Genomic DNA, 25,725 nt, shown 5'->3' on the forward strand with positions numbered 1-25,725 from the left:
TAATAAAGTTATTGCAGAAAGCCGTAAGATTTCATTCCTTCTGAATTGTAGGGCTATATAAAGCAAAAGCTCGAGTATGGTAATTGGCATGCCTCAGTATTAGGATATTATTGTTACTGCTAAAGAGTTTATCTCTTGATTTGTCATGTTTCTTGCCTTTTGCTCATATAGTAACTTCACTGAATGTAAAATAATTTCTCATCTTAAAGCTGTTAAAAATACTCTTAATTGGCCAAAAGTTATTAGCTGGAGTGTGTGGATCATTGTTATTTTTTTGTAAACATGTTAGTCATACCAAAGCTACTAAAATACTGCTGTTCTGATAGGCATGTATATCAAGGGTTTTGACTGCCCAGACTTCATCCCTTTAAAACAAATACTATTCTATTCTTGCTATTTGAATTATTGGGACAAAGCCTCAGACTTTAAAAATTACTCTGTACCACTGATTTTATAAACATCACCATTATCTTTTCTGTATATAAATATATATCTAGAGAGAAGAGTGAACACACATTAGGAAAGTGGACTCAATTCCAAAAACAATTTCTGTTTCATCAATTCGATCAAGTAATCTAGATCTTATTGTTCTTGGTTGCACTTCTTTTAAAACATGGATATTTTAAAAATGGGATATACTAAGCCTCAGCAATGAGGTAATAGGGTAGTATAAGTGAACTTAGCCTGTTCACTGGTATGGCTCTGAAATATACTTTTCTCTCTTAAATGGGAAAATTACAATTTAGCTATTAAATTGCAGAGCAGGTGAGGTTTGGTCTAAGTTCACTAAGCAAAATTTTTTTCTAATTGCTTGTTTAATCTATAAAAAGCAATGTTAGACTAAATATTTGTGTGTTTTAATTGAGAGGCATAAAGGAAATGCCTGACAAAGCCATTTTCACACTAATGGAGAAGGTATTATCAAAATACACTAAATACAAAGTAAATTAATCTTATCAACCATTCTCTGGTTAAATTTAAAATATTTCTTTTGTAACCTGTTTTGGCATATTGCAATTTGATCTCACTCCCTTTGTTATTATAGGGAACAGTGTTTGTTGGGTTTTTGTCCTAACGTCTTTCAAATATAGACTGCTTGTCATTGAGCAATTTCTTAATTCTTTTCTACTTTCTTGGGGGGTGCGTTCAAAACAGCAAAGATAAACAGTATTTTTCTGGGGTGTCAGGTTTATCTGGACCACTAATGCCGAAGCGCTGTGGTGTCTGATGCCAAACATGCTTTTTAAAACCAAGAGCGTTCTTGGTGGTGATGGTGGCAAATAATGTTTACCCCAAAACTTTGCAACTGCTGGCCTATGTGCTTATATTCAGGTCTTCTGATCCTGCATCGAAACTTTGTCTTTACTGCCCCTTAATTGTCTTTCTGTACTTTCCTTGTAAAATATATACAGTTATTGATTTCTCTCTGCTTAAGAGTGAGCACCTTTGATAGATGCAGTTGAAATGTTTTCAGAGGAACAGAAAAGCTGATCTTGCACCAGCATAATTAATTATGTTCCAGTATAAGTAGTTGGTGTTTAGGGTGCAAATATATAGACACAAGGATGCAGATTTGGCACTAAGGGCATTAATCCATACAGACTTTCAATAGTAGGTTGTACTTTTAAATCCTGGTTGTCAGTCTTTAACTACTATAGTGCTACTTAAGAGTCAAAGTAGTTGGTTTGTTTGTTTGGTTTCTTTTCCTTGAAGATTCAAGGCAGCAAAACATTTTAATTAGTCTTTAAAAACTAGGAAGACGCAATTCAGAGGGCTTGCCTATGTCCTGATGGGAGGCAGACATATAAACACAAATGTAACTAGCAGTATCTATATGTGGGCTTTGTTGTGTGTGAAGTCGCTGAAAACATGTCAGCTCTCAGTGTATGTTAGTTTATCTTAAAGTTCCTTGTCTCAAGAAGGGAAGTGATCTCAAAGTCATTTACAGACACTGTGGGATGTTGTTTTCTAAGTTAACCTGCCCTTTTGCTCTGGCATCCAATCATCATGGGCGGAGCTGCTAGCATGAATGCACATCATAGTGAAAAGCGAGTAAAAGCTGTTTGCTTTCCAGGCTAGGCAGGAAAAGTATGTACCAGAATAGCCACCACACGCTTGTCTGCAGTGTTACAAACTTAACAAATACAGGAAATGTACTTTGCTAAAAGCTGTGCAGTGTGGAGGTCTACCATATTCTTCATGGTATGTTTTGCTTCAGTGCTTGTCTCTCAAAGCATTTAACTCAATTTTTTTTGCGTGATTTAGATTGTAGCTTTGAAGTGTATATCTTTTTATTATACTTCCTTTAGAAGATGCTCGACAAATCTGTATTGTGTTTGTCTTCACTTGTGCAGTGGATCAGTGTTAAATGCTTTATGAAGCAAAACCTAATTTTGTATTTTAAGGTGTTTGGGTTTTTTTTTTTCTTGTATGGTCTTACTGCTTTTTTCCATGATACAGTAGAACTTCAGTCACAAGTTTCAGTCCCTTGCAGATGTTAGCAAAAATGCAATAGGTTACTAATAACAATCCGTCATGAAGTTCATAAGGACATTTAAAGATTTCATACTTTTTCAAAAGAGAGTTTCTTTTTCGTTCTTGTAACACATTGAAAGACATAAGCTTCATATGGAAAAAATGCTAATTCCTGAAATCTCATCGAGATTTAAATTAGTATGATTTGAAGTTCTACTACATAGTATATGTTTCATCTGTACTTGGAAATTAGTATTTCAAACTGCCAAGTTCTTGCTCATGTTCTTTTTTGATAATTTTGCAAGGAATATATCATTTTTTGGCAAGTCTGTGACTTTGCAGTACAGTCCTTGCAAGAAAGCTCCATTCATGGGAATATGCACTTAGAACAAAGGACTTAAAGCTGGGATTCCAGTGGTCTGGATTTGGCTCTCTAAAATATTTGGCATGTGGTATTACTAAATGGTATGTATTTTGGTTTTTCAGAGGTCCTGAGTGTATTCAGCTTCCACTGAGTTCAGAAGTTCTCTTTCTATACTTACTTCATTAGTATATGAAGTTGGTGTAATAGTCTTTAAGAGGCTTGCTTGTGTGAAATATATAAATAAACATAATCTTTCAGGCAGTTGTTTCCATGTTAGATGTATACACGGGATTAATTTTCTTTGATATGTACTAAATGGGCACTCTATGGTCAAATTCTGCTGTAATACGGAGTTTTTACAGACAATCATTATTTTTGGTGTGACTGGTGATTATTTGTTTTTAACCAATTAGACATAACTTTCAAACTGTATGTACGTTTTGTTATTTGGAAATGCTAGTTCCTTTTAAATGTGCTTTTACATAAAAGTATTTTAGAAGGTGAACTTGTGCTAGTGAAAGGTGTGTGCTGGAGACTAAAATTTCTGCAATACACTTCTAATCCTTGATTATATAAAATAGAACAGAGGTGGCATCTGTCATGAAATCTGAAGACTAAAATGCATGACTGGGTCTCTAGGTAAAGTGATAAAAAAGAGTTCTACAGTTCTATAGCAAGGTCTCTCACATCAAACACTCGCTTCAGGTATTCTGCAACTAAATTTAAGGAAAGAATCTGTGTAAAAATGCTGGCTTTTCTTGCATCTGCACAGAGTTGCAATTCAGAAGATCAGTATTTTAAATGTAATTGAAAATAAAGACTTCAGAATAAAGAAGGTGATTTTAAAACAAGCTTTATATCAGTGCAGTAGAGCTTTTACTTATGAGAAGCTTGCACAAAGTGTAACATTTCTTTTGAGCCCATGTTAGCAAATGTAATGCAACTTGCACATAGAATCACATCATAAGACAATACAACTGTATGACAGCAGCAACAATTTAACGCAAAACATGCTTTTGATTAAATAATTTTCTTTTGCAACTAAGTTTTGAATAGTGAAATGGCTGTCATATGTTGTACATTGACGTTGCAGAAAACGTTCAGCTCAGCAAAAAGTCAACCCAGTCATTCACCAATTTAAAGACAAACTGTATTAATACAAAATAAAATGCTCTCATCTGCTTTTAAGTGCAATAAAAAGCCAGCTGAGATATACGAGAAAAAATAAAGCTGTAAGACCATACACAATAATCTGTTGTTTGAGAATTTCAGATGTGCAAAAATTATTTGTGTGAATGATGCCTCCTCTCTGAGGCTCTTGAATCTCTTTGCAAAAGCTGTTTAGGCAGCAGAAGTGGCTGAATCATAGGCAGAGAAACAGAAGATCCACAAAAAGCCAGCTGGAGTCAAGAACAGAACACTTAATTCCCAGTCCTCTTCTGTCCACACAGTGGGCCTTGCTGTGTTTGTGCTCTTTCCTCTCTGCAAAGGAGAGGGGAAAAAAAAATTTACATTCACTGGAGATTACAAGATTTACTGCTTTTCTGTTTCCCTATTTTAAGGTGTCAAGAGGCAGCTAAAATAAAATGGGTTTTTTTGTTGTTGTTTTGTTTGATTATTGTTTGATTTTTTTCCCCCAAAGTTTATGCTTTGAAGCCTAATGTAATTGATAATTAAAACAGCTGTAGTAGCAAGACCAACTTAAGTGTTGTTTTTTCCTTCTTTTGGGTGGTCACTTCTTATACTTTTTCTTGCTTTCTCTTTGAACTATCTACTGATCATGAAAATGCTTCTTTTTTCAATAAACTGGCAGGGAATGTCGTTGTAGTAATCAGCAGTGGGGTTCCCAAATGAAAAAAAATATATATATATATATGTATATATGTATATCACAGAAAGGTGATGATCGTATGTGGGGAATAAGGGATGGGAGAGGGGGGTAGGATAACATGGATTTTAACAACTTTACTGAGTAATGTGTTAAGGTGTTACCAAATCCAAGTTGGAATACTGTCAAATTGTATATTTATATGCAGGAATTTGACGAGAGGAGTTGGTAGATTTAGAGAGTTACTAAGAGCTGTCGAAACAAGAACTACACAAAATCTGCGAATGGTAAGTTATATTAAACCAAATCCCTTTTGCATCATCTGAATTTTAGTAGGCAGGTAAAGCGTAAGCATAATGGATGAGTTAGAGACAAACACCAGCTACACAGCATATTGGTCAGGATCTGTTATCAACTGCTTTATAAGGTTTCATTTCCTGGCTGAAGTGAATGATTAAAATAAAAAGGCATGTTTGACACTCAGTCTCTCCTCTATTTCTCTTTCCTGTTTGTGATTACCTTTAAAACCTGATTTGTCTCTGATTGACCATGCTTTCAACTTTAATCGTATTTGCCCTATTTATGATTACCATAGTTTCACAAGGGCATTGTTTCATGGTTTTGTAATTTAATGAGCGGGAAGACAGTGTAGTGTCTTTTGTGTGTTCTATTAAGCTGCAAGTTACCAAGTTATTATTTTTTTATTTTTATGATAAAGCTTCTTAAAGGAAAACAATAAAAGCTAACTCAGGAGTGTTTTTTATTTATATTGTCAGAAAATAAACTTTTACCAAAAGAATGATATATCTTTTTTACATCTTTTTATATTAAAAGGCCAAGCCTTATATGTTTTGCTCTAATGTAATGATTGTCAACGTACCTTAGATTAGTTTCCTAATACTAGCCTTTAAAAATGTCTAATGTGGTAATAAGGAGGGTAGTTGTTTTCTTAATTAATTTAATAACTGTTCCCTGGTAAGGTTATAAAAATTATTAAACAATAGACTTTGGACTTAGAGAGGGATAATATTGCAAACTAATAGAACAAAAGGTAAAGAGCTTCTTATGGTGCAGAAATTAAGGTGGAAGATGCAGATCTATCATATTCTTTCTGTGGCTTAAACATTACACATCTCTTGCTGGTGAATGTTGCTGGGAAATACTGCCAATGCTGTGGAAATGTAGATTTTGCCTTCTTCCTGCTGTGCTGGTGCTAATCTCTTGAGTTTTCATCATCATGATATATAGTCATGCAGCTTGTACGCATATGTATTAAACATTAAAGAGAAGATTAACCTGATAGTAGGATGATTAAAAAATTTTAAACCAATATTATTTACGTTTTAAGTATTTCTACACTTAAATATATTGTGCCATGAATAGTTGGTTAGAATAAACTTTTTGACAATCTACACTACTTTTATCTGGATTTAACTGATAAAATTGCAAAATTGTTTGTTATTGCCATTTATTTTCTTTGTGTTTAGAGAATTTTACTGGGAACTTTCAATCAGGAGTATGCCTGTTATTTTTGGGGTATTTTAAAATAACAGGAAATATATTCTACCTGACTAGTTTTCATTAGGAGTAATCCAAGCATTTTATAAGAGTCTGTATTCAGCATTTCAAAGGAAAATATCTTTCAATTTTACAGACTATAGCAAGACAACTGGCTGAAATTTTGTTACGAGGCATGTGTGAACAGAGTTACTGGAATCCACTGGAAGATCCTCCTCACCAGTCACCCCTAGATGATCCACTTCGAAAAGGTTCAAATACTAAGAATTATGCACTCAGCAGAAGACCACGGGTATACACTGGAGAAAAGTATGGCTGAGTTTATACTTCTCTTGTTTCTATAGTTGCAATTGTTACCAACTGCACTGGGTAATTTTGTTTATATTTTTTAAAATGTAGAAGGAATTGCACAATGTGAGTGTTTCCCATGCTGTGTGTAGATATATATACTCCCTGAAGAGAAATAGAGAAGCAACATACTTCTCCAGGCAGCAGTGTACACAAGACCTTTTGTTCTCAATTCCCAAAATATATTTTTTTTATTATATACTGGGGTATATGATAGAGTCAATATCTCTTCATTATATCTGGGATACAAAAGAAAACATGAACTGTGTGACAAATCTGAAATTGCACATTTTAAAAGTTGTGTACTGTTTCTAGATCTCTATTCTTCTCTGTCATAAGAAGGAAAGAATTAGCAATATGGAGATTAAAATTTATCCCATTATAAAACCCAAAAAAATATCTAGCAACTTGTCTCATAATTTTAATTTAGTCCGTTTCCCAAAGCAGCTACCTCCTAATCTTTTAAGGTTAGTTTTGGTGTTTCTTTATGATGCCACCATTTTGCTGAATTTCATTCTTTCACTGATTCAAGTAAGTGGTATGCAATGAATAATTTTTGTGTCACGTATCCCATGGTTAATTCTAGAGTGGCTTTGGTGTATATCCCTTCCTTTTTGAAAATGTGTGAGGTCTTTTAAACCACATTGGTTTAAAAACACAAACGTGGATAGCCATTTTCTTGAATTTGAACTTTTCCTGAGATTTTAATAGCTTGTTGTTTGTTTGTATCTGATTCAATGTAAAATGGTTTCTAAGCTTAAAGTTGTTCTCCTTGGACACACTCTGATAGTGCGAATATATATTGAAAAATTTTTGCTTTTAATTACAAGTCCCTGGGTGTAGCTTCCTACCTGAAAGTTCCATATTTGTGTCAAAGCATGCTGGTGAAATCTTAACCATTTGGCATTGCCTTTTTTAATTTTTTTTTAATTGATACTACATTTGAAGTGATGACATTTTATTGCATGCTTGTTTGATTTAATCTGCAACTTTTCCACTGCTCTACTTGTATTCTACATGCATGTCGTTGTGGGATTGTGTATATTGTGTGTGTGTGTGTATTTAATATAGTCAACAACTATTGCTTACTTGTTTTGATACATGTTGAAAAGCACTATGAGCCAGAGAGCTGAGCAGTGGAGATAATGATCTAGCCAAGATTATGATTTCCCATAGGTGGACAGTGCTAAATTATGCAGATGGAGAAGACAGAAATTCTATTTAAGCCTCAGGAAAAAAAGTAAATACAAAAGAGGTTGTGGAGCTGGAGAATATTACTGGAGATACTCAAAATCCGATTGGATATGGTCCTGGGCAACCTGCTTGTTGACCCTGATTTGAGTGGAGGAGCTATACTAGGCAATTGCCAGTCACCACCTCCAACCTCAACTGTCCTGTGATTCTCTGAAATTGGTGTGATCTGAGAGTCTCAATGAGATTGTTTTCTGTTCCATATGAAATTTTGACCTTTTTTTCTCCAAAGAACTTATTAATTTGTTTTTATGTTGTGTTCTGGCTGGATTAAAATGCAAGTGTTGTCTTTTAATTTCAGTTTTGTCCTACTATGTCTAGGATGTGAAGTCATTAGAAAGCAGTCTTGAGCTTTAAGAAAAGATGCAGGCAGAGAGTTGAACATTCAGTTTGCCAAAACAACTCTTCAAGCACATAATTAACAAATTGTACATGCAGGCAGCCTTTTTGCTGCAAAGGAAATATGTGGTTTGTGGATACACCTTGATCACTGAACTTAAAAAGTATGCATTTATTGGCCAAACACAAGGAAGTTTTTTTTTTTTTTTTTTAATGCAGGGTCACATATTTTCGCATTCGAACTATTTCATTTCACACAGCAAATTGAGAAGAATCTGTTCACCTCTTACGCATGCCTTATTAGGTAGTATGAAAGCTTCTTTCCATAATGTGACCTTATTGTTATGTGCAAAAGGGTCTGCTTCTCTATTAGATTGCTTATAGAAGTAGTCCTGCCTTAGATTCTGCAGGGATATTTTGGTTTAGTGAAAACAGGGTCTTTATACTGCAACATGAAATACTGTCCTACTGCAGGCATTTGAGTTGTTTAGCTGCATATATTGCAGATTTCCATAATGAATACTTTATACAGCAGCAAGCTCATATTATTATGGTGTCACTTTTTATGAGCAAGTAGAATGGCCTTTATCTTGAAAGATTTCTTGCAGATCTCCTTCCTTGTTCTAGAATACTTATAGCAGGTTTCTTGGGCTCAGTCTTTCAAACTTACGATCTTCATTCTCAACTCAGCCTTTTGTAGAACCATGCCTCCTAGCAAAAGCGGAGCTTTGTTCTATGTAATTTTCTTGCTTTTGGGACATGCAAGTGAGAAATTCCATGTTTTCAACAGAGCATGTAATTAAGTCCTTTTCTTTTGTCATATCACAGTAATTAATGCCAGATCAACTAAAACATGTCTAGCCAAGTACCTTATCTCCAGCAGTGTTTAAAAGTAAGTACCCAAGGCAATGAATAGCAAGGCAGATATGTAGGAAAATACTTCCTAGGTATTCATCTGACCATCAGCTCTGAGTCAGTTGGACTGTTTTTTTTCTAGTTATATTGCCTGATATCTTAAGTGACTGCATTGTGTTCTTTTGAGGATGATGAATGTGATTTGGCTAATACCATTTATGATTTCATAGATCTCTGTGCTACGGCCTCTTCAGTTTTCTCAGTTCTCAGTTGAAGAGCTGCTAAACTTCTTGATTTGCCTTTGGTTGGTAGCCCTTTCATGCTTCCAGTTACCTCTTTTGCTCTACCCTGTTACACTGGAATTACTTTACATGTATTCCTGTGTCTGTCAGGAGACAGTCTGAGTTCAGCCAACTAAATGGAGATTTTTGTTTACACAGGTCAAAGAAATTTCATAGTAATTTCTACATTAAGAGGATCTTCACTATTTGAGGCAAACATCAACTTATTAACCAAAATATATTCAAAGTTGTCAGAGAAAATGTTTGCTTTAATTTTGATCAGTGACTTCTTCGTAGCTCTCTTTAAGGCAACTTCCCTTTTTTTCCTCCGAGAAAGTAATTTCTTCAGCAACTTCCAATCATTATTCTGCTTTCTGGGAATGATTGCCAGTTAGGGTTAGGGTTACTAAGTCTAAGTCTACTACCAAGTTGCTTAACTTGGTTAAGCAAGTTGCAACTTGGTTAACCAAGTTGCTTAAGTCTACTTCCAAGTTGCTTAATTCTTCATTGAAGACTGGAGAGATAAAAGGAGAGCTCTGTAATGCTTCATTTTCACTTCTCATTCCGTGTACTGTGTGGTTCTTATTCAGCAGTAACTGTGGCTTGAAATTTCTTTGTTACGTAAAAACAAAAGTGTTCTAAGATTTAAAATACTTCTCAAAATCTGATAAGCAACATGCATTGAATAAAATTCTAGTAACAGAATAACTGCCTGGGGGTCTGAGCTGCTGTATATTACCACAATATGTTTGCAATGTTGCTTTTAAACCACCTGGAGTTAAGATATGTTTTAGTTTTCATATCCTTTCAGGCATTTAATTACTGCTTAGATTTCTAATGCATTTAAAAAAAACCCTAAAAGATGTGTTGATCTCAGACAAGTTTTGTTTCCCATTTATAACTTATTGTAGTTTAAGTACCCTTTGGACTATAGGAATTGTTTATTAACAAGAAGAAATTATTTCCTACATTTAAACAGGTAATTGTGGAATGATTGGTCTCAGTTAACAGGAGATGGTACTTGTGCTAATTCAGAAACAGTTTAGAGAAAGAAATCTGAAAAATTAAAACAGTAACTATTGTGTTGTGTGTGTGTGAGAGAATGGATGAATGATTTCTTATCAGTCTTGTACCCAATGTAGATTACTGTTGTCTGCCACCATCATAGAAAAGTATCCAGAAATAATCTAGTGTTCAGAAAAAGCAGAAAAGCTTGCAAACTTGTCCTATGCAAACCTTTAATATTGTCATAAAAAATGTACTTCATTAAAAACAAATATTATAACTGCTTGGAAATAACAGTGATTATGGCAAGCAGGTAGAGATTGCATGGCTCTTTTTTTTACATGCCTACAGCTATTGAATACATCAGGAGAACAATTCTCAAGCATATCTCATGAAAGGCTAATAAAAGTATTTCTCCATGTATCGCCTAAAGTATGAAAGTTATCTTATTCTTGTGGGAGAGTTTCTTGTTGCTGACCTTTGAATCAGTGATGTAGATTCAGCTAACATAGATTAGGTGCCAGAGGGTATTTAAACTATGGGTACAGCTTTTACAGTTATCAAATCATGTGCAATTTGGGCGTATTTGAATGTGTTCACCTCTTAACAGCTGTGGTGGTTTCATTCTCTTGTTGTGTTAGGCCAGCTTTTTCTAAAATGCAAATTTAAAGCATTGCAAAGAAATGTGTTTTAACCAATCAGTTTTTCTATGCAAGTTACTCTCTGTTCTCTTTCCTGGAAATTTTCCAGTTTTTACAGTACTCTCACTGTATTTGTGTAAACTGCTCCTAAAAGTAATGTGTTCTGCTTCAATAATTACATTCTCGTTTTGAACAGCATCTTTTGTCCTCAAGAAAATACAGAAGAAGCCTTACTGTTGCTGCTTATTAGTGAATCTATGGTAGGTAAAATAGAGTGAATGTGCATGTGGTGTATACATATATGTTTTCTTTGGGTATTTATTAAAATAGAACTTTTTTTGTCATGCCTTACTTTATGACTTGTTTCATTTTCTGCTAGGAAAGCAGGCAGTTACTTCTGAAACTCAAGCTTCTGTTCCTCTGAGCCAGCAAATTGAGGTCTACAAGTGTTACGGTTTTTCTCCATTAGAGTGGTTGAATGTAGCCTCCTTCTAACCACAGGCAGGTGAACACAAAGACAGGTCATTCATTTGGCATTACTTATCAGTGTGACTCACCTTTATACCAGCTAGTTGCCATTTGTACAGACTCAAAACATAAGTTATTTTTGTTGTAAAAAAACAAGTCAAGGACTACTAGATGAGTGTAATAAACATAGCCAGAAAGTATTATCCATTGTGCATTCAATCTCAGATATAAGTTGAAATTGTGTATTCCTAATGGTAGTGGCATTAGCTTTTGATACTTGTGCTACTGGATTTATTTATTAATTTTTTATGTCCTCATTTCCACAGTAGGTGATTCCTTTCAATGGTCTAATTGTGCCTTTTATCAGCCTTTAGTATTTTCCTCTAGTATAATTTTACTAGTCACCTATGAACCACCACGTACTGACATGCTTATACGAGGCTAGTTACATGTTCTCAGATAGCAGAAATGAAATGCTGAAGCTGGAATTTCTTCTGGTTTTCTAACTGCAGGGGCAGAACCTATAGAGCCTGAGGCATCATGTAACAATCTGTCTCACCACACAACAGTGAGACTTAGTCTTTTAAGTTCTATAGATAATTCAGTTGCTTTCATGCTCTGACATAATTTCTGTTTTGATACAGTTAACGAGGAACACAACATTTTAGTGAACATTGTCCTATTTGAACTATTTTAAAGTGCCAGACGTTCACATTATATTGCAAACTATTTTCCACATTCCTAGTGATGTTCATTGCAGTGTTCACAACAGAATCTATCACCAAAAAACTAGACTGAACAAGTATTTCCATATACCATGTGTTGGTTTTGCTGCAGTATATACTTACCACTGAAAGGGACTGTCTGTGCCTCCTTAAGATGCCTGAGCTGCTTGTGGAGATATGCAGAATTCTGATGCAAACTGGGGTCATAGTAGTAGTCCCAGTTCTTCAGGATCTGACTATCGATTACTGTATTTACACATGCACTTCCTTGTGTTAAGATGAGAAAAACCGAAAGTACCTCCCGTCACTTCAAGTGACTTACAGCTTTTCCTTTGTGAATTAGATCTGGTTTGATTATATCAAATGCATATTGCTGTACAGGTTATACCCTTATCAAGCTTCCAATATGTTTTTTCTTTACAAGTAGTTGCTGCAGTTTATCTGAGGTAAAAGTTTGTTTCTTTCACATAATTGGCTTACGTTGGCTAAATAGCTTGTTTGTATTAGTTTTGGAGGCAAAAGGGGAAGATTGAGAATAAAAAATCAATCACTACAGGCTTATCTTCCTGAGAGTTGAGAGCTGTTACTTCAGCCTCAGTGCATGCTAACTGTTTTGTTTTGGTGGGTTTTTTTCTTTTTCTGTAGTAGTTAAGAAGTAGTATGTAATTTATGATTTTGAAACCAGTGTTTGGGAAAGAAAGAAGAGTAGCTGCAGAAGATTGAGTATTCATTGGTGTTTTGAGATGGTACTGTGCTATTAAAGTAGTATCATCCTTTTCTTGAATTGTCTGTCAATTAGTAAAAACACAGATAAGTTTTCAAGGCTTGTGTCCTTCAAGTACTTATTCAAATAAATACCTTAAAACAGGATGGGGATCTAACATATAAGTAGCATTTTGTGTAAGCAAATCACTATGTATATATGAGACCTAAATCCTACTGCTAGTTTCAGGGAAGTGGTGCACTCTTCCATCATAACTTCTTATTTGAATTAGGTCTAGTGCACCATATATCCAAAAAATGGAATCTTGCTATTACAAATGCTATGTTTGTGTCACTTTGAGTTCTCTTAATTTCCAAATTCAGAAAGGATGTTTTGAGTAAGATTTAAAATGCGATATTTATGAAAGAAGTGCTATGGGAAAGATAATTCTGTGCTTTCCAAGTGTTCAGATTCTCTTATAGATACATTTCAGAGTACAAAATGTCTCTTAGCCACATGCTACAGTGTATTGTCATGCCTAATGAGGAAAGTCAGCTGCAACTCTGCCAACACTCTTCCTGTAATGCATTGTTATATTCTAGCCGTTACAATTGCAAAATATAGACCAGCCTTTCCTTATCTAGACAGAAATGAGTAGAAATGACTGGCATTTTTACATTACAGTGCATGTACATGTTGCTGCATGTCAGCTGAGCTGTAGCGTCAGAATCACAGATGATTGAGGTTGGAAGGGACATTGGAGGTCATTTTGTCCATCCCCTCAGCCCTGCTAAAGCAGAGCCACCTGGAGCAGGCTGTGCCTGTGTCCAGACACCTTTTGAGTATCTCCAAGTAGGGAGACTCCACAACCTCCCTGCACAACATATGCCAGTGCTCAATCACCCTCCAGTAAAAAAGTGTTTCCTGGTGTTCAGAGGGAACACAGGGATCTGTGTTTCAGTTTGTGTCCACTGCCACTAGTCCTGTCACTGGGTACTACTGAAAAGAGACTGTCTCCATCTTATTTGTACCCTCCCTTCAGGCATTTGTACACATTGATAAGGTTCCCCCCACTGAGCATGCTCTTCTCCAGGCTGAAGAGTCACAGCTCTCTCAGCTTTTTCTCATAGAAGAGACACTTTAGTTCCTTATTCACCCTAGTGGTCATTTGTTGGACTGTCTCCAGTAGCTCCATATTTCTCTTGTACTGGGGAAGCTAGAATTGGACCCAGTACTGCAGGTGTGGCCTCACCAGTGCTCAACAGAGGATCAGGATTGCCCCCTTCAGCCAGCTGGCAACACTTCTGCTCATGCAGCCCAGGATGCCACTAGCGTTCTTTACAGCAAGGGCTCATTGCTGGCTTCTGTTCAACATGGTGTCCACTAGGACCTCCTGAGTTCGGGTGTTCTCCAGGTCCTTTTCTGCTAAGCTGCTTTTCAGCTGTATGGCCCTCAGCATGTACTGAATGGTGCCAGGGTGTAGGACTTGAGGTATCTGTCAGCTTATTCCTCCAGGCTGTTGAGGTTCCTCTGGATGGCAGCACAGTTCTTTGGCATACCAACTCCTCCTTCAAATTCTGTATCATCAGCATACTTGCTGAGAGTACACTATGCCCATCATCCAGATCATTAATGAAGATTTTGACCAGGATCAGGCCCAGTATTAATTGCTGAGGTACACTGCTAGTTACTGGCCTTCAGCTAGATTTTGTTTCACTGATCAGTGCCTCCTGACCTCAGCCTCATGTATTATTTGTAGCCAATGATGGTAAAATGCTTGAACGTATCCTTTCTTCCACTGGTGAACTGATTTATACTGCTCGCGTTTGCCTTAGGCTTAATGCGTGTTATAGAGTAAGTGTGGCCAGTTGCCATACTGCAGTTTAACTGATTACAACTTTATTGTGTCTGAGACCATGACAACTCTGAAACACTGAGCACTGCACCTTGTACGTGTGCTCAATTTTATAATTATGCAGAAAATGGTTGTTCAAATATGTAAGATATCTTTAATACTTACAAAGCATCCTCTCCTGTAATACTGTTTTGGCATTGTCAGCCATTTTTTCACAAGAAGTGCTAGATCATAGCTTGTTCTGTACTTGCAGAGAATTGAGTCAAATAGTGATTAAATGTGGAGCTAAAAAGGAAGAAGTTCTTGAAGCTGACTAAATGTTTATGCAGTGTAGAAAGGAAAAGCCAAAGACTTCATGATCAAAAGAAAGCAAAATGTCTGTTTTGGGATGTGTGTGATGGGGTGTGTGTTTTCAGACCAAGCTGTGGGTTATTTAGTGATAATTCCTGAAATGTCTGTGCCTTTTAAGAGCTCTTTGAAAATTTCTTTTAGTATTAGATATTCTGATTTTGAAGATGTGATAAGTATGCTCAGAGCTTAAAATGCTCTCCTGTTGAAGCAGAGAAACAATTTAGTATCCCTTAATGTGTGTCTTGCCTGCTTTGCCTCGCCTCTGAAAAAGGAGGAAATAGGCTGTCCATTAAAATTTAGTGTATTTAAGTAAATGTATTAAGGGGCAATGCCCTGTGTAATTAAATGTAAAAGGGTGGGAGGACTAGGAGGAGAAAGAAGGATCTCTAAGTTCTGCCTTCAAACTACTGGGTATACTAGCATTTGTACCAGGGGAATATGAAACATCAAAAAGTCTAGAAATAGATATCAAGATAAGATATTTTCAGAGGCTTTATGGTATAGTGGGAGAAGTCCTGGGTAGTTCAATATAGATGATCTTAGTTACTCTTAGACCTGAATTTTATCCTTTGCTCTTTAAGAAGATTTGCCTGTGAACATGACCAAGCTTAATCCAGTTCTAACTCAGTTTTCTTCCTTCTCAAAAGGAAAAGCTTAATTAAAGAAGTAGGTTGGCAATATGCCTGTCACAGAACAGGATTGAAAGTATGAAGCCTTACTGCAAACATGGCGTGATTCCAAACCTGTGCTCAGAATAAGGGACAGTTTTTGCTTCTCACTAATAACTCCTGAAGGTGATTGTATGGTTATTGCAGCAGGTTACCAGTCACAAGTGAGAGGATAGTGTCAAAACGTTGTGAAGAGAGAAGAAATTGATTGCCATATTTTAAAAAAGCTGGAATAGAGGATTTTAAGATCCTTCTCATATGTTTTACTAGCATACAAAAAATAAATTTTTTAAAGTTGAATATATGTTGTGTTAAAAAAAACTTATTTGGATTCTGAGACCTCTTACATAATTTTAAATGCATTATCTAATTTATGTAATAGAATTGAGTAATTAAAAATAGATACATACAGAAACATCAATCTATAAATTAGTAGAAGATACTGTCTCTGGGTATCACATATATCAACTGCTGACTGTCAGTCTGAATAGCATGGTTATTACTTGAGTGAAAATACAGATTAAATTACAATAGCTGACTTTGTTTCTTTCTTTGCGGTATGTTTCAGGCCAATCGTGATGCTGTACTGAGCCGAATACCAGAACACAAAAATGATCGTATCATCAGTTTGCAAAGTGCATCTGTAGTCTACGATTTACTTACTATAGCCTTGGGAAGAAGAGGCCAGTATGAAATGCTGTCAGAGGTTTGTTGATAAGAGTAAATATTCAGCTGTGTCTTCATTGTTTATTTCTGTTAATTATGTAAATTTGTGGTAGTAGTCATGGACTAAACAAATACAGAACATTGTAATTCTGACTGCTGCAAAAATACAGCAGTTACTTTCCACCCCAAAAAGTTTACTGTCTAAATTTTTGCATGACAAGTGACTTGAGGTGGTCAAGCACAGAAATTTTGTGAAAAGTGTGGTAAATGCTTAAATGGCACAGAAGTTCACATGGGTTTTGGGGGGAGGCATGGATCTGCTTAAAAGGGTATACATTAAATGGAGACAGCAGGAAGGAACAGCAAAAAAAGCTGTTGAGGATATAAATGATAGATTTAAGTATCAAGAAAGAGAATCTGTGAAATTCTATTTCTAAAGAAAACTTTCTTTTACACCTCATAATATTTGGAGTGCTCCAAAGTCCTTGTAGTTTGTAAAATGGCTTTGAAGTTATTAAAACAGAACTCTACTTTTTTAGGTCTGTAGGAAAGTTAATTCTCTATCTCAAATGTCTTGTGTTTGATTATGCACCTTGCATGTGTTTTGTTAGATTGTGGTGTCTTAGTTGTTTGGGAAATTTTCAAGTATCATTAACAGCTTTGTATCTAAAAAGCAGCTAGAGCTCTCTGGGCAGAGCAGATATTTCTACTGCTAAAAGCAGTGCTCACCCAGCAGCAGGATACTGTTTCTGACCATGGTTAATTATTGGTATCCAGAAAGAATACTTCAGCATTAGTGGTAGAAAATCATATCCATGGATTGATTTGCTGAAAATGGTTTTTCCATACAATAATAGAAAAAAAAAACAACCAACAAACAAGAAACACATCAAAAACCACAAAAAGCAAAACAAACAAACAAACCCCAAACAAAAAATACCCCAGAAAACCTACACCAGTTTGTCTCTGGTTTATTTAGGTAGTCAGCTTTTAATCTGCATCTCCTGTAATGTTGAGCTCTGAATTTGGGTTTTCTCCTTCTTCTTGAAGGTACTTCATAACTGCAAGTTGTGTGTACAAGTAATTTTTAATCAGTACAATGGAAAGACTTTCACAAAACTAAGGAATATGGAACCTCATACAGGACTGTAACCCTAGAACATAAACTAATCAGGAATATTCTTTTACTTACCACTACAGACACTAACACCTTCATGGAATTTTAGGTAGTTACACCAAAGCTGCGAGAGATTACTCTCCATATGGAGTCATAGAGTGATATGGTTTAGTTTAGAACTTTTTAAAGAATAGACATTGATCAACAAGTATCTGCTCCCAAGGCCTGGAGTCAGTAGCCTGAAACTTCTATAATTTAGACTATTACAGTAAACACAATTCAGAAATGTAAAAACATTCTGTTCAGTAATGAAATAGATGTATTTTTTTGCTGTCTTCATTCTCTGTGAGCTAATTATGATTGCTCTAGTGCAGCTGTTGTAGCTTTAAGTCAGAAAGCACCATTATTCTAACTCCTCAAATGGTATTCACCCAACAGTTCCCCTAACTTATATTCTGGTATAGCTATAGCTGATTACTTACAGAAGTAGTTAGTTGTGATATGAGAACATTAAAATATGAAAAATCTGTCTATCTATATTAAACCGTTCTAATGCTGAGTCATTGGTTCAGTTCTTAACTGAAAAGGTCTCATTTCCTTGTGGAGTTTGAGCTTTCAGCTTCTTATGGCTTTCTCAACTAGATCAGAGAACTTTCTACTGTCATATTTCCTTCCTAAACAAGTCATCAAGTTGGTTTTTAAGCTTTGTAGGATAATGATGTATTGAGCTTACCGAAGTCCTACTAGCAAAGATGTTTTTCAGACCAGAAATTTTCTTAGATATTAATCTTTCAACTACCTAAGTTCAAGCATATTGTTTTCAGGAGGGTACCATAGTCATAAGCAACAAAATTCAGTGATGCGTTCTTCATTACCTGTTGATACAGTGATTTGTGATTATTTAAAAGGCAATGTCAAGAGTAGCATTTCTGCCTTTTGGGAGAGAGATTGTATTGAATGTGTTTTCAGTTAGTTAAGACAGTTGCCATTATCCTGAACATTATCTTAACTTGAAGTTTTCCAGGGTACTGTTGCTTGTTATGTATTCTCTTGATTTCTTGTTGGAGCCTGTTGCTTCTTGAAATCTTGTTACTTGGTTCAGAAGAACCTGGCTTACAAGGTGTTGATGTTGTTGTGTAGGTCACATACACATATATGCCCAGTTAATCCCTTAATGCCGCACATGTTAGTCACCAATTTTTTTATTTTATGGAGAAAAAAATCATGTAACTTGTCATATTTCATACTGAAAGGACAGTGTGCTGGGCCATCTAGTCTAGGTCATGCTTTGCCAAGAAAGGTTGGAGCAGGTGATGCCTAAGGTCCCTTCCAACCTGGTATTCTAGGATTCTAGAAATGAAGCCAAATAAATAAAACTTGAAGTCAAAAAAAAGAATAGTAAATTGATCATTAGTATGTTGAAACTCAAGCCTTTTAAAATAATGTACAATTGGGCCTCTACAATTACAAAGTTACAAAACCTTAAAGTATTAACTTTTACAACTTCTTTATTTTCTGCCACTTAGAATTGGCAATTAATTTTTAATTAAGCACATAAAATAAGATTATTATTTTTCTAATTGTGAACAAGTACCTCTCTAATGCTCATGCATATGCTTATGAATATGTAAAAATGGGAGAAGAAAGTATGATTAGGCAGCCTAAAGTTATAAACATGTTTTGACTTAAAGTATCAGTTTTCCATGCACCACTTTTTTATGTGAATCTCTGAGATTATACAGTTGCTGTATGTCCGAGTTTTGGAAGAAGTGTTGAAAGCATTTGATGGTACATTCAACCTGCCTTCAATAAGCTGATATTTATTATTCCTTCTTTCTGAATAGGACAGTAGCAGCAGGAGTATTTAGTCAAACATAATAAATTAGGAATCAGTTTTGAATTTATTTTTTTTTTTTATTCCACATAGAACTTAGCAGCTTTTTCCAGATAACTTATGTGAATTATTTAAATTTGGATTTACATGTATTTTAGGTATGAGTATATAAGAAAATTTTTATGTTACTGTGTCTTATTAGAAATTGAAAAAAAATCCCTTAAATAACAATTTTCCTCTCAAAATTAGTGTTTAGAAAGAGCCATGAAGTTTGCGTTTGAAGAGTTCCATCTGTGGTATCAATTTGCATTGTCCTTGATGGCAGCAGGAAAAGTAAGTCTTAATTTTTGGATGTGATTCTTCTGTTGATAGCTTTTGATAACATTTGGCACTTCCATAATTTCATCTGGAGTTTTTTTTTAATAACCATAATCCTTAAATGAGCTAAGTACACTGTAGTCCTGAATTTATGCCTAGTGCTCTACAAAGAATGTTATTTCAATAGTTTCTAACTTAGGAAGACTGAAAGGTGATGATAAGAACTATCTTTCTGAAAAGCTTAAACTAAACTAATTGAATTTTAATAGTGAAGTATACCACTTGTTATTATCCAGTAACAACTTGTGTGACGTTTTGATGAATGAATTTTATCCTTAGATACAAATTATTGCGGATTCATGGTAGTCTTGCTTTTTTTTTTTCTGACTGTTCTTTTTTATTTATTTTTATTTTATATAACCTAGGAACATATGTTATTAGATGCAAACTTATGTTTTCATTTCTTTTTGCTTTTCCCTGTCATGTTATGGAAAATAAATTGCTTTCATTGTGTAACGTAAATAATACTTATTTTCAAAAAAATATCATTCTTGGTGTAATTTGCTCATCTTCAGTATGGGAAAAAAACAATAATTTGTATTTTATTTAGAAATTATTTTTAGATTTATACTGGTTTTGAAGAGACTTGATTCTTCTTCCCATTCTCTGTTTAATTTCTATACCATGATTGGATTGAAGAAAATTAATTTTAAAAAGAGGAGCAGTGACAGTCTGTTATAGTCTTCTATCAGAATTATTCCTAAGATTCTGCCCTGCTCCTGCTCTTTCATTTCAAATTTTGTGAGCCTACAGGCCTGTCACATTTTTTAAATGCATCTCAAAACTATTTTCTGAATCACATACCATTGGAATGACATTCTGGGCAGATGTTTCACAGGGGACACTTAATGAAAGTTCATTGGGGTTAAATAACAACAGCAGTGACTGAAGTCTTGTGTTTCTCTTGCACGAAGAGTTGTGAAAAAAGCCAACAAAATGGGAAAAATAAATTATGGAAATAGGAATCTTCTGCTTGTGAAAGTTATTTATGCTTTTAGTAATTTCAATAGAAAATGTTTTTAACAGTCTGCTCGAGCTGTTAAAGTCTTGAAGGAATGTATTCGTTTGAAACCAGATGATGCAACTATTCCACTCCTTGCTGCAAAGCTCTGTATGGGATCTCTGCACTGGGTAAGCTTGGTAATTCTCTGCCTTTTCAGCAAATGCAACAAAATCTTGGTTTAGGGATGTAGCATATAATTTTGCTCAGTGACTGCATACAGTTGGTCATCTTTTAAAAATACAGCACATACATGTATATGCACATGTGTATTTGTGTTTGAATGTCTAATATAAAATATTTGAGAGCAATAGTTATGTTTGTCAAGGTAGCATATCTTGATACTGATCTAAGGCATAGCAAAAATGTACTAGAAATTAAAACAGGCATACAGAGGCTAAAAATGCAACTTCGACTTCTTTTTTCTCTGCAAGAGAAAAAATACTGTTTTTGGAAGATAATGAGACAAATCTCTATGTTCAGGAAACTCTCTGGGGTTTAGGAATTCCTAGTAGGGACAGGGTCTTTTTAAAATGGGTTACTTTACTTGTATGTTAGATAACCTTGAAATTGGTGTATCTGTACAAAAATTGTTAAGGTGATCATGTGGTTTTCAAAATACGTGTATTTTTTTAGAAGAATTATTTTATATATTTTTTATTTTATAGAAGTGTATTTTAAAGAGGAAAAGAGGAGGGAAATGTCAAAATCACAAATTGAGAAAATAGTGCTGTAGCAGAAACATGATTTGTTGAGGCTGACAAAAATGCAGTCTTAATAATTAACACAGATTCTTTGTCTGTAAATTGTTCTCTATGGTTTGCCTCCATATGGAGAAGCTTACTCTGCTTAGCCTTTACACTTACTGGAATGGATCCAAATGTTGGTTGTTTGTTTTTTCTTTCTACATTGTTAAATAGTGTGCTAACATGGTTGTGCAGTTAAACCTTGATTTTTTTACATGCTTATCTGTTTATGACTTTGCATACATTCAGCAATACCGGATGTGATGCAGGATTCTGGGTGGCTATACATTTTATTTTCAGGGTTACAGCCTTAGTTTTTGTGACTGGTTTTCCTACAGAAATAATTTATGGGGAAATAACTTGATTTGTGAAATACAGAAAATGCTAAATGGCATGTATGGACCAGAAACACTTTTTTTTTTATTAAAACAAAAAAAAAAGAGTGGGCAAAACAGTGAGTATAGAATGATCTGTGTGTTATGTGCCTCAGTTTCTCTCAACCATAGGAATGGGTGCTTCAGCTTAAAGTCTGTGTTCTTTACTCAGTATTTGTAGGAAAACTTAGTCTAATGAAAAACAAAGTAGTCCTTAAAGGCAGTCATGGCTAAGATTTCAACATACTCAGTATGCATAATACACATTGTGTGTTCTCATTATAATGTAAGATTTAGCTAGTTTTAGACTTACATGGGTGTTTTATAATATTTTCAGTTGGAAGAAGCTGAAAGATTTGCCAAAACAGTTGTTGATCTTGGAGACAAAACATCAGAGTTCAAAGCAAAAGGCTACTTGGCACTGGGATTGACTTACAGTCTGCAGGCTACTGATGGTAAGATAAGAGCAAACATTCACGTTTGGAAATCCCCATGTTGACTAAAAAAGGATACCTAGCAGAATGCTAGACTCAAAATTGAAGCTTCTGTGTGCAACCACTGTCTCAGGCAATGTATTAAAACTTCTTCAATGAGTATGTGGAATGAAATCTCTTGATCTTGCTGATCAAATATATCCTTTTTAGCATCTTTGCGAGGGATGCAAGAGGTCTTGCAGAGAAAGGCTCTTCTTGCGTTTCAGAGGTGAGTATTAATCTTTTCATTTCATTCTGCTGCATGTAGTAAAAAGCTTTTGTTATATGTTACGAAGAGGGACTTGCAAAAGATTGTGTAATAAAGATTTTACCTCCAGGAGTACAGAATGTATGTCTTTAGCATTTCTCATTTTCTGTCAGAAATATCTAAATAAATTTCTAAAGATTTCCATTGTGTTGCTCTCTAGTATAACATACTTGCTCAAAGAAATATTCTGAAATATTCCGAAGGGAAAAATGTATGATGCAAGATTTCAAGTCATGGTTCACTGTGATAGTGTTTCTAGAAGAGTTGATAGCTGATCAGATTGTAAGGCAGGCTTTTTCAATTGTCTCTGTAGTGCCAGAGCAATAATTGAGGCCCTGCTGCTGTGCATGTGGGGCAAAATGCAAATAGTAAGATAGTAAGCTAGGGAGAAAGAAATAAATCTGTCTGGAGAGATAACAGCATAGGCAGTGACAATGCAAATGCCCCATTTTCCAAGTGTCTTACACAGAAGTAATGCTGTTGGGGATGTCAGTTGTTCATTGTCAAGGCTTCTATTCTGCAAATGAAATAACAATAAACAGGTGGATGAGAACATCTCTACCCTAATTATAGAAGCAACAAATCTTGATGGCAAACCTGGCAGAAGTGCTGCAACACCTAAATATGTCTCTTTTTATGTTTATATACCCTTGAAAACCCTACTTCATTGAGAGAAGCCTAAATGCTTCACTGAAAAGGTTTTGTGCATCAATGTGAATGCAAAGTCTCAGATTTTGGTTTGTGATTTTGTACTGGGGGGGGATTATTACTGCTACATTGTAACATGCTCAACTAACTTATTCTCAAAGCAGCACAGTCAAGAAATAACTGGCTTTCTAGGAAGTTTAGCATGCTAGACTGAAAATGAATGAATAAAACTCTTATATACTTTGCGGCTACTCTTTCTCTCGAGTTTTGTGCTTCACAGCCATACTGGTCAGGGCCCCTGCAATTGATTGGGTACTTCTTGTATTGGTCATTCTTTATATTGCTAATTTTTAAGATTTATACTGAAATTGCATAATTAATTTCTATTTAAAATTACTCTTTAATGGCCCAAAGTGCTGCTTTTAAATCAGGGATGATTGAGAAGAGTGACAAAAGTCACTGGAGTGAACTAGGCTTTTATCAAAATATGAGCATATGTGTAATGAAGAGATCTGGATGTGAAAACATGAATATATGCATTTGTGTGTATGTCTAACCAGTGTTAACAGGGGAAAAATTCAGTGGCTTTTTGTCTTGTTTTGTTTCTTTGTTTTCAAGGGCTCACAGTTTGTCCCCAACAGATCATCTGGCAGCATTTTACTTGGCACTGCAGCTTGCCATATCCAGACAGGTTAGTTGTGGTTTAAAATTGTAGCCTTGCACTATCATATGAAGACCAGAATTTATATCTGTTGATAGATACAGATGAAGATTTCAATTACAAACAAACAAGCTAATGTAATTTTTCCTTGTGCATAGATTAAAAAAAAAAAAGCCCCAAAATACTCTATCTGAACACCATGAATTCTGCCACAGTGCTCTAGCTCTAGGATCAGAAGTAAGGTATAAGTCATTAAATTTCGTTGTTTCAGCATTTATGTTGCTGGATGAAGAGGGAGAAAAAATAAATTCATTTTTACCCTGTTTCTAGCTATTATGTGTAATCTCTGCTAAGGCTGGTTATCTGGAGAGTAGGACTGTTGAATCTAGTCTTTAATGATCTCTGCAGATCTCTGATCTCTATTACCTGCTAAGATCTATGTCTTTTCTGGACCCTTGTAGGAGGTTTGGTTATTATGAACAAAATTCCAACTTTTTTTTTTTAAGATAACTGGAAAAACATTTTAAAACTGTAAAAGAGATCAGAGCTCAGTCCAGCTTAAACAGCTGTTATGTTTAAAAGATTTAGAATTCTGCCATATATCACATGAATTTGGATAATGTAGAGCTACTTTGTATATATCATGGTAAGTCTTTTCCTGTGTCATGTTTATTTTAGGAAGTAGTTTTGAGCACAGTAGTTTACATACTCTAGGTGACTACTTTTCATTGCTAATGAGTAGGAGGGATATTAGGCTATGTCACAGAGTGGAATGGATTGTCACTTTAATACCAGAAAATATTTTTCAGTGGCAGGCTATGACTGTACTTCTGAATTTTGAAATTCAATTCTCATCTTGCTTAATTAAATGTGCTGTTCTTAACAATTAGTGTACTTATTTTGAACAAAAGCACATTCAGCTGAGGAGATCGCAGAATTGCACTTGAAGAAAAGCTACTGTTGCAGTCTAGCTGTACATTTTAGTTAAAAGTACTACAGTTATTTTCAAATCATGCAGAAATACAACCAATACTTGAAAAAGCATAATAAGTGAATATTTTTAAAGGAGTTAAGGGAACTGTTATAGTAAAATGTGTCTTATTTTAAGGGTCAATGTATTATTTAATTGTTTCTGTTCACTGTAAGGCATCAGGTCTGTTTCGAACTTCTGAGTAGTGTCTTACAGGAGTTTATAGAATTCTGCATGATACCCAGATAAATATTTTGAAAATTGTATGGACATGATTGCAAGTAACAGGCAATAATCGTGGTGTGCTTTTTTTCTGCCCCCTTTTTTTTTTTTTTTTTATCAGATACCAGAAGCTTTGGGTTATGTTCGTCAGGCTCTGCAGCTACAAGGAGATGATGCCAATTCTCTTCATCTTCTTGCACTCCTGCTATCAGCCCAGAAACACTATCATGATGCTTTGAATATCATTGATATGGCCTTGAGTGAATATCCTGAAAATTTTATGTGAGTGAATGTTATGTTTGGCTTCTATGCTTTCTCTCGTCTTTATTTTTCTTAGATTCTTATTCATTTCGACAGGGGATGGATTTGAGGATTACACTGTTCTTGTTGGTTTGTTGTTTTTTTTTTCCTCAACAGTTTTCTTCCTGCCCATTTTAGTGTAAGTCTGCTTTTTTCTTAAAGCTTTGTTAAATAGTGATTAAGGATTTGATTTTGGAAGGGAGGCTATGTTGTTTTTTCTACACATTCTTTGTTTAGATAATTTCTCCCTGTAGCATGCTTTAGAGTAATGTCTGTTGTCTGGTTTTATGCAGTATTTTAAGAAGGAAAAAGAAGAAAACTAATGTTGTAATCCTTAGTATTACAAGTATCCTAAATGCTTATTTAGACAATTTTCAAAGTATTGCAATCTTA

The 25,725-nt window shown here is 35.0% G+C and overlaps 1 protein-coding gene across 2 annotated transcripts in view; it reads left to right on the plus strand.

The window, feature by feature from the left end:
- Window positions 1–25,725, plus strand: part of TTC7B (tetratricopeptide repeat domain 7B) — a 139,073-nt gene that overhangs the window by 46,082 nt on the left and 67,266 nt on the right. For both annotated transcript variants that reach the window (XM_034062043.1, XM_031049398.1), the window contains exons 6-15: window positions 4,876–4,954; window positions 6,322–6,494; window positions 11,102–11,165; window positions 16,244–16,381; window positions 19,542–19,625; window positions 20,697–20,801; window positions 22,128–22,245; window positions 22,435–22,492; window positions 23,798–23,870; window positions 25,154–25,314. In XM_034062043.1, the coding sequence (XP_033917934.1) occupies window positions 4,876–4,954; window positions 6,322–6,494; window positions 11,102–11,165; window positions 16,244–16,381; window positions 19,542–19,625; window positions 20,697–20,801; window positions 22,128–22,245; window positions 22,435–22,492; window positions 23,798–23,870; window positions 25,154–25,314 (1,053 nt within the window). The remainder of the gene's footprint in view (window positions 1–4,875; window positions 4,955–6,321; window positions 6,495–11,101; window positions 11,166–16,243; window positions 16,382–19,541; window positions 19,626–20,696; window positions 20,802–22,127; window positions 22,246–22,434; window positions 22,493–23,797; window positions 23,871–25,153; window positions 25,315–25,725) is intronic.

This window comes from Melopsittacus undulatus, chromosome 4 (genome assembly GCF_012275295.1).
Source record: "Melopsittacus undulatus isolate bMelUnd1 chromosome 4, bMelUnd1.mat.Z, whole genome shotgun sequence".
Taxonomy (NCBI): Eukaryota; Metazoa; Chordata; class Aves; order Psittaciformes; family Psittaculidae; genus Melopsittacus; species Melopsittacus undulatus.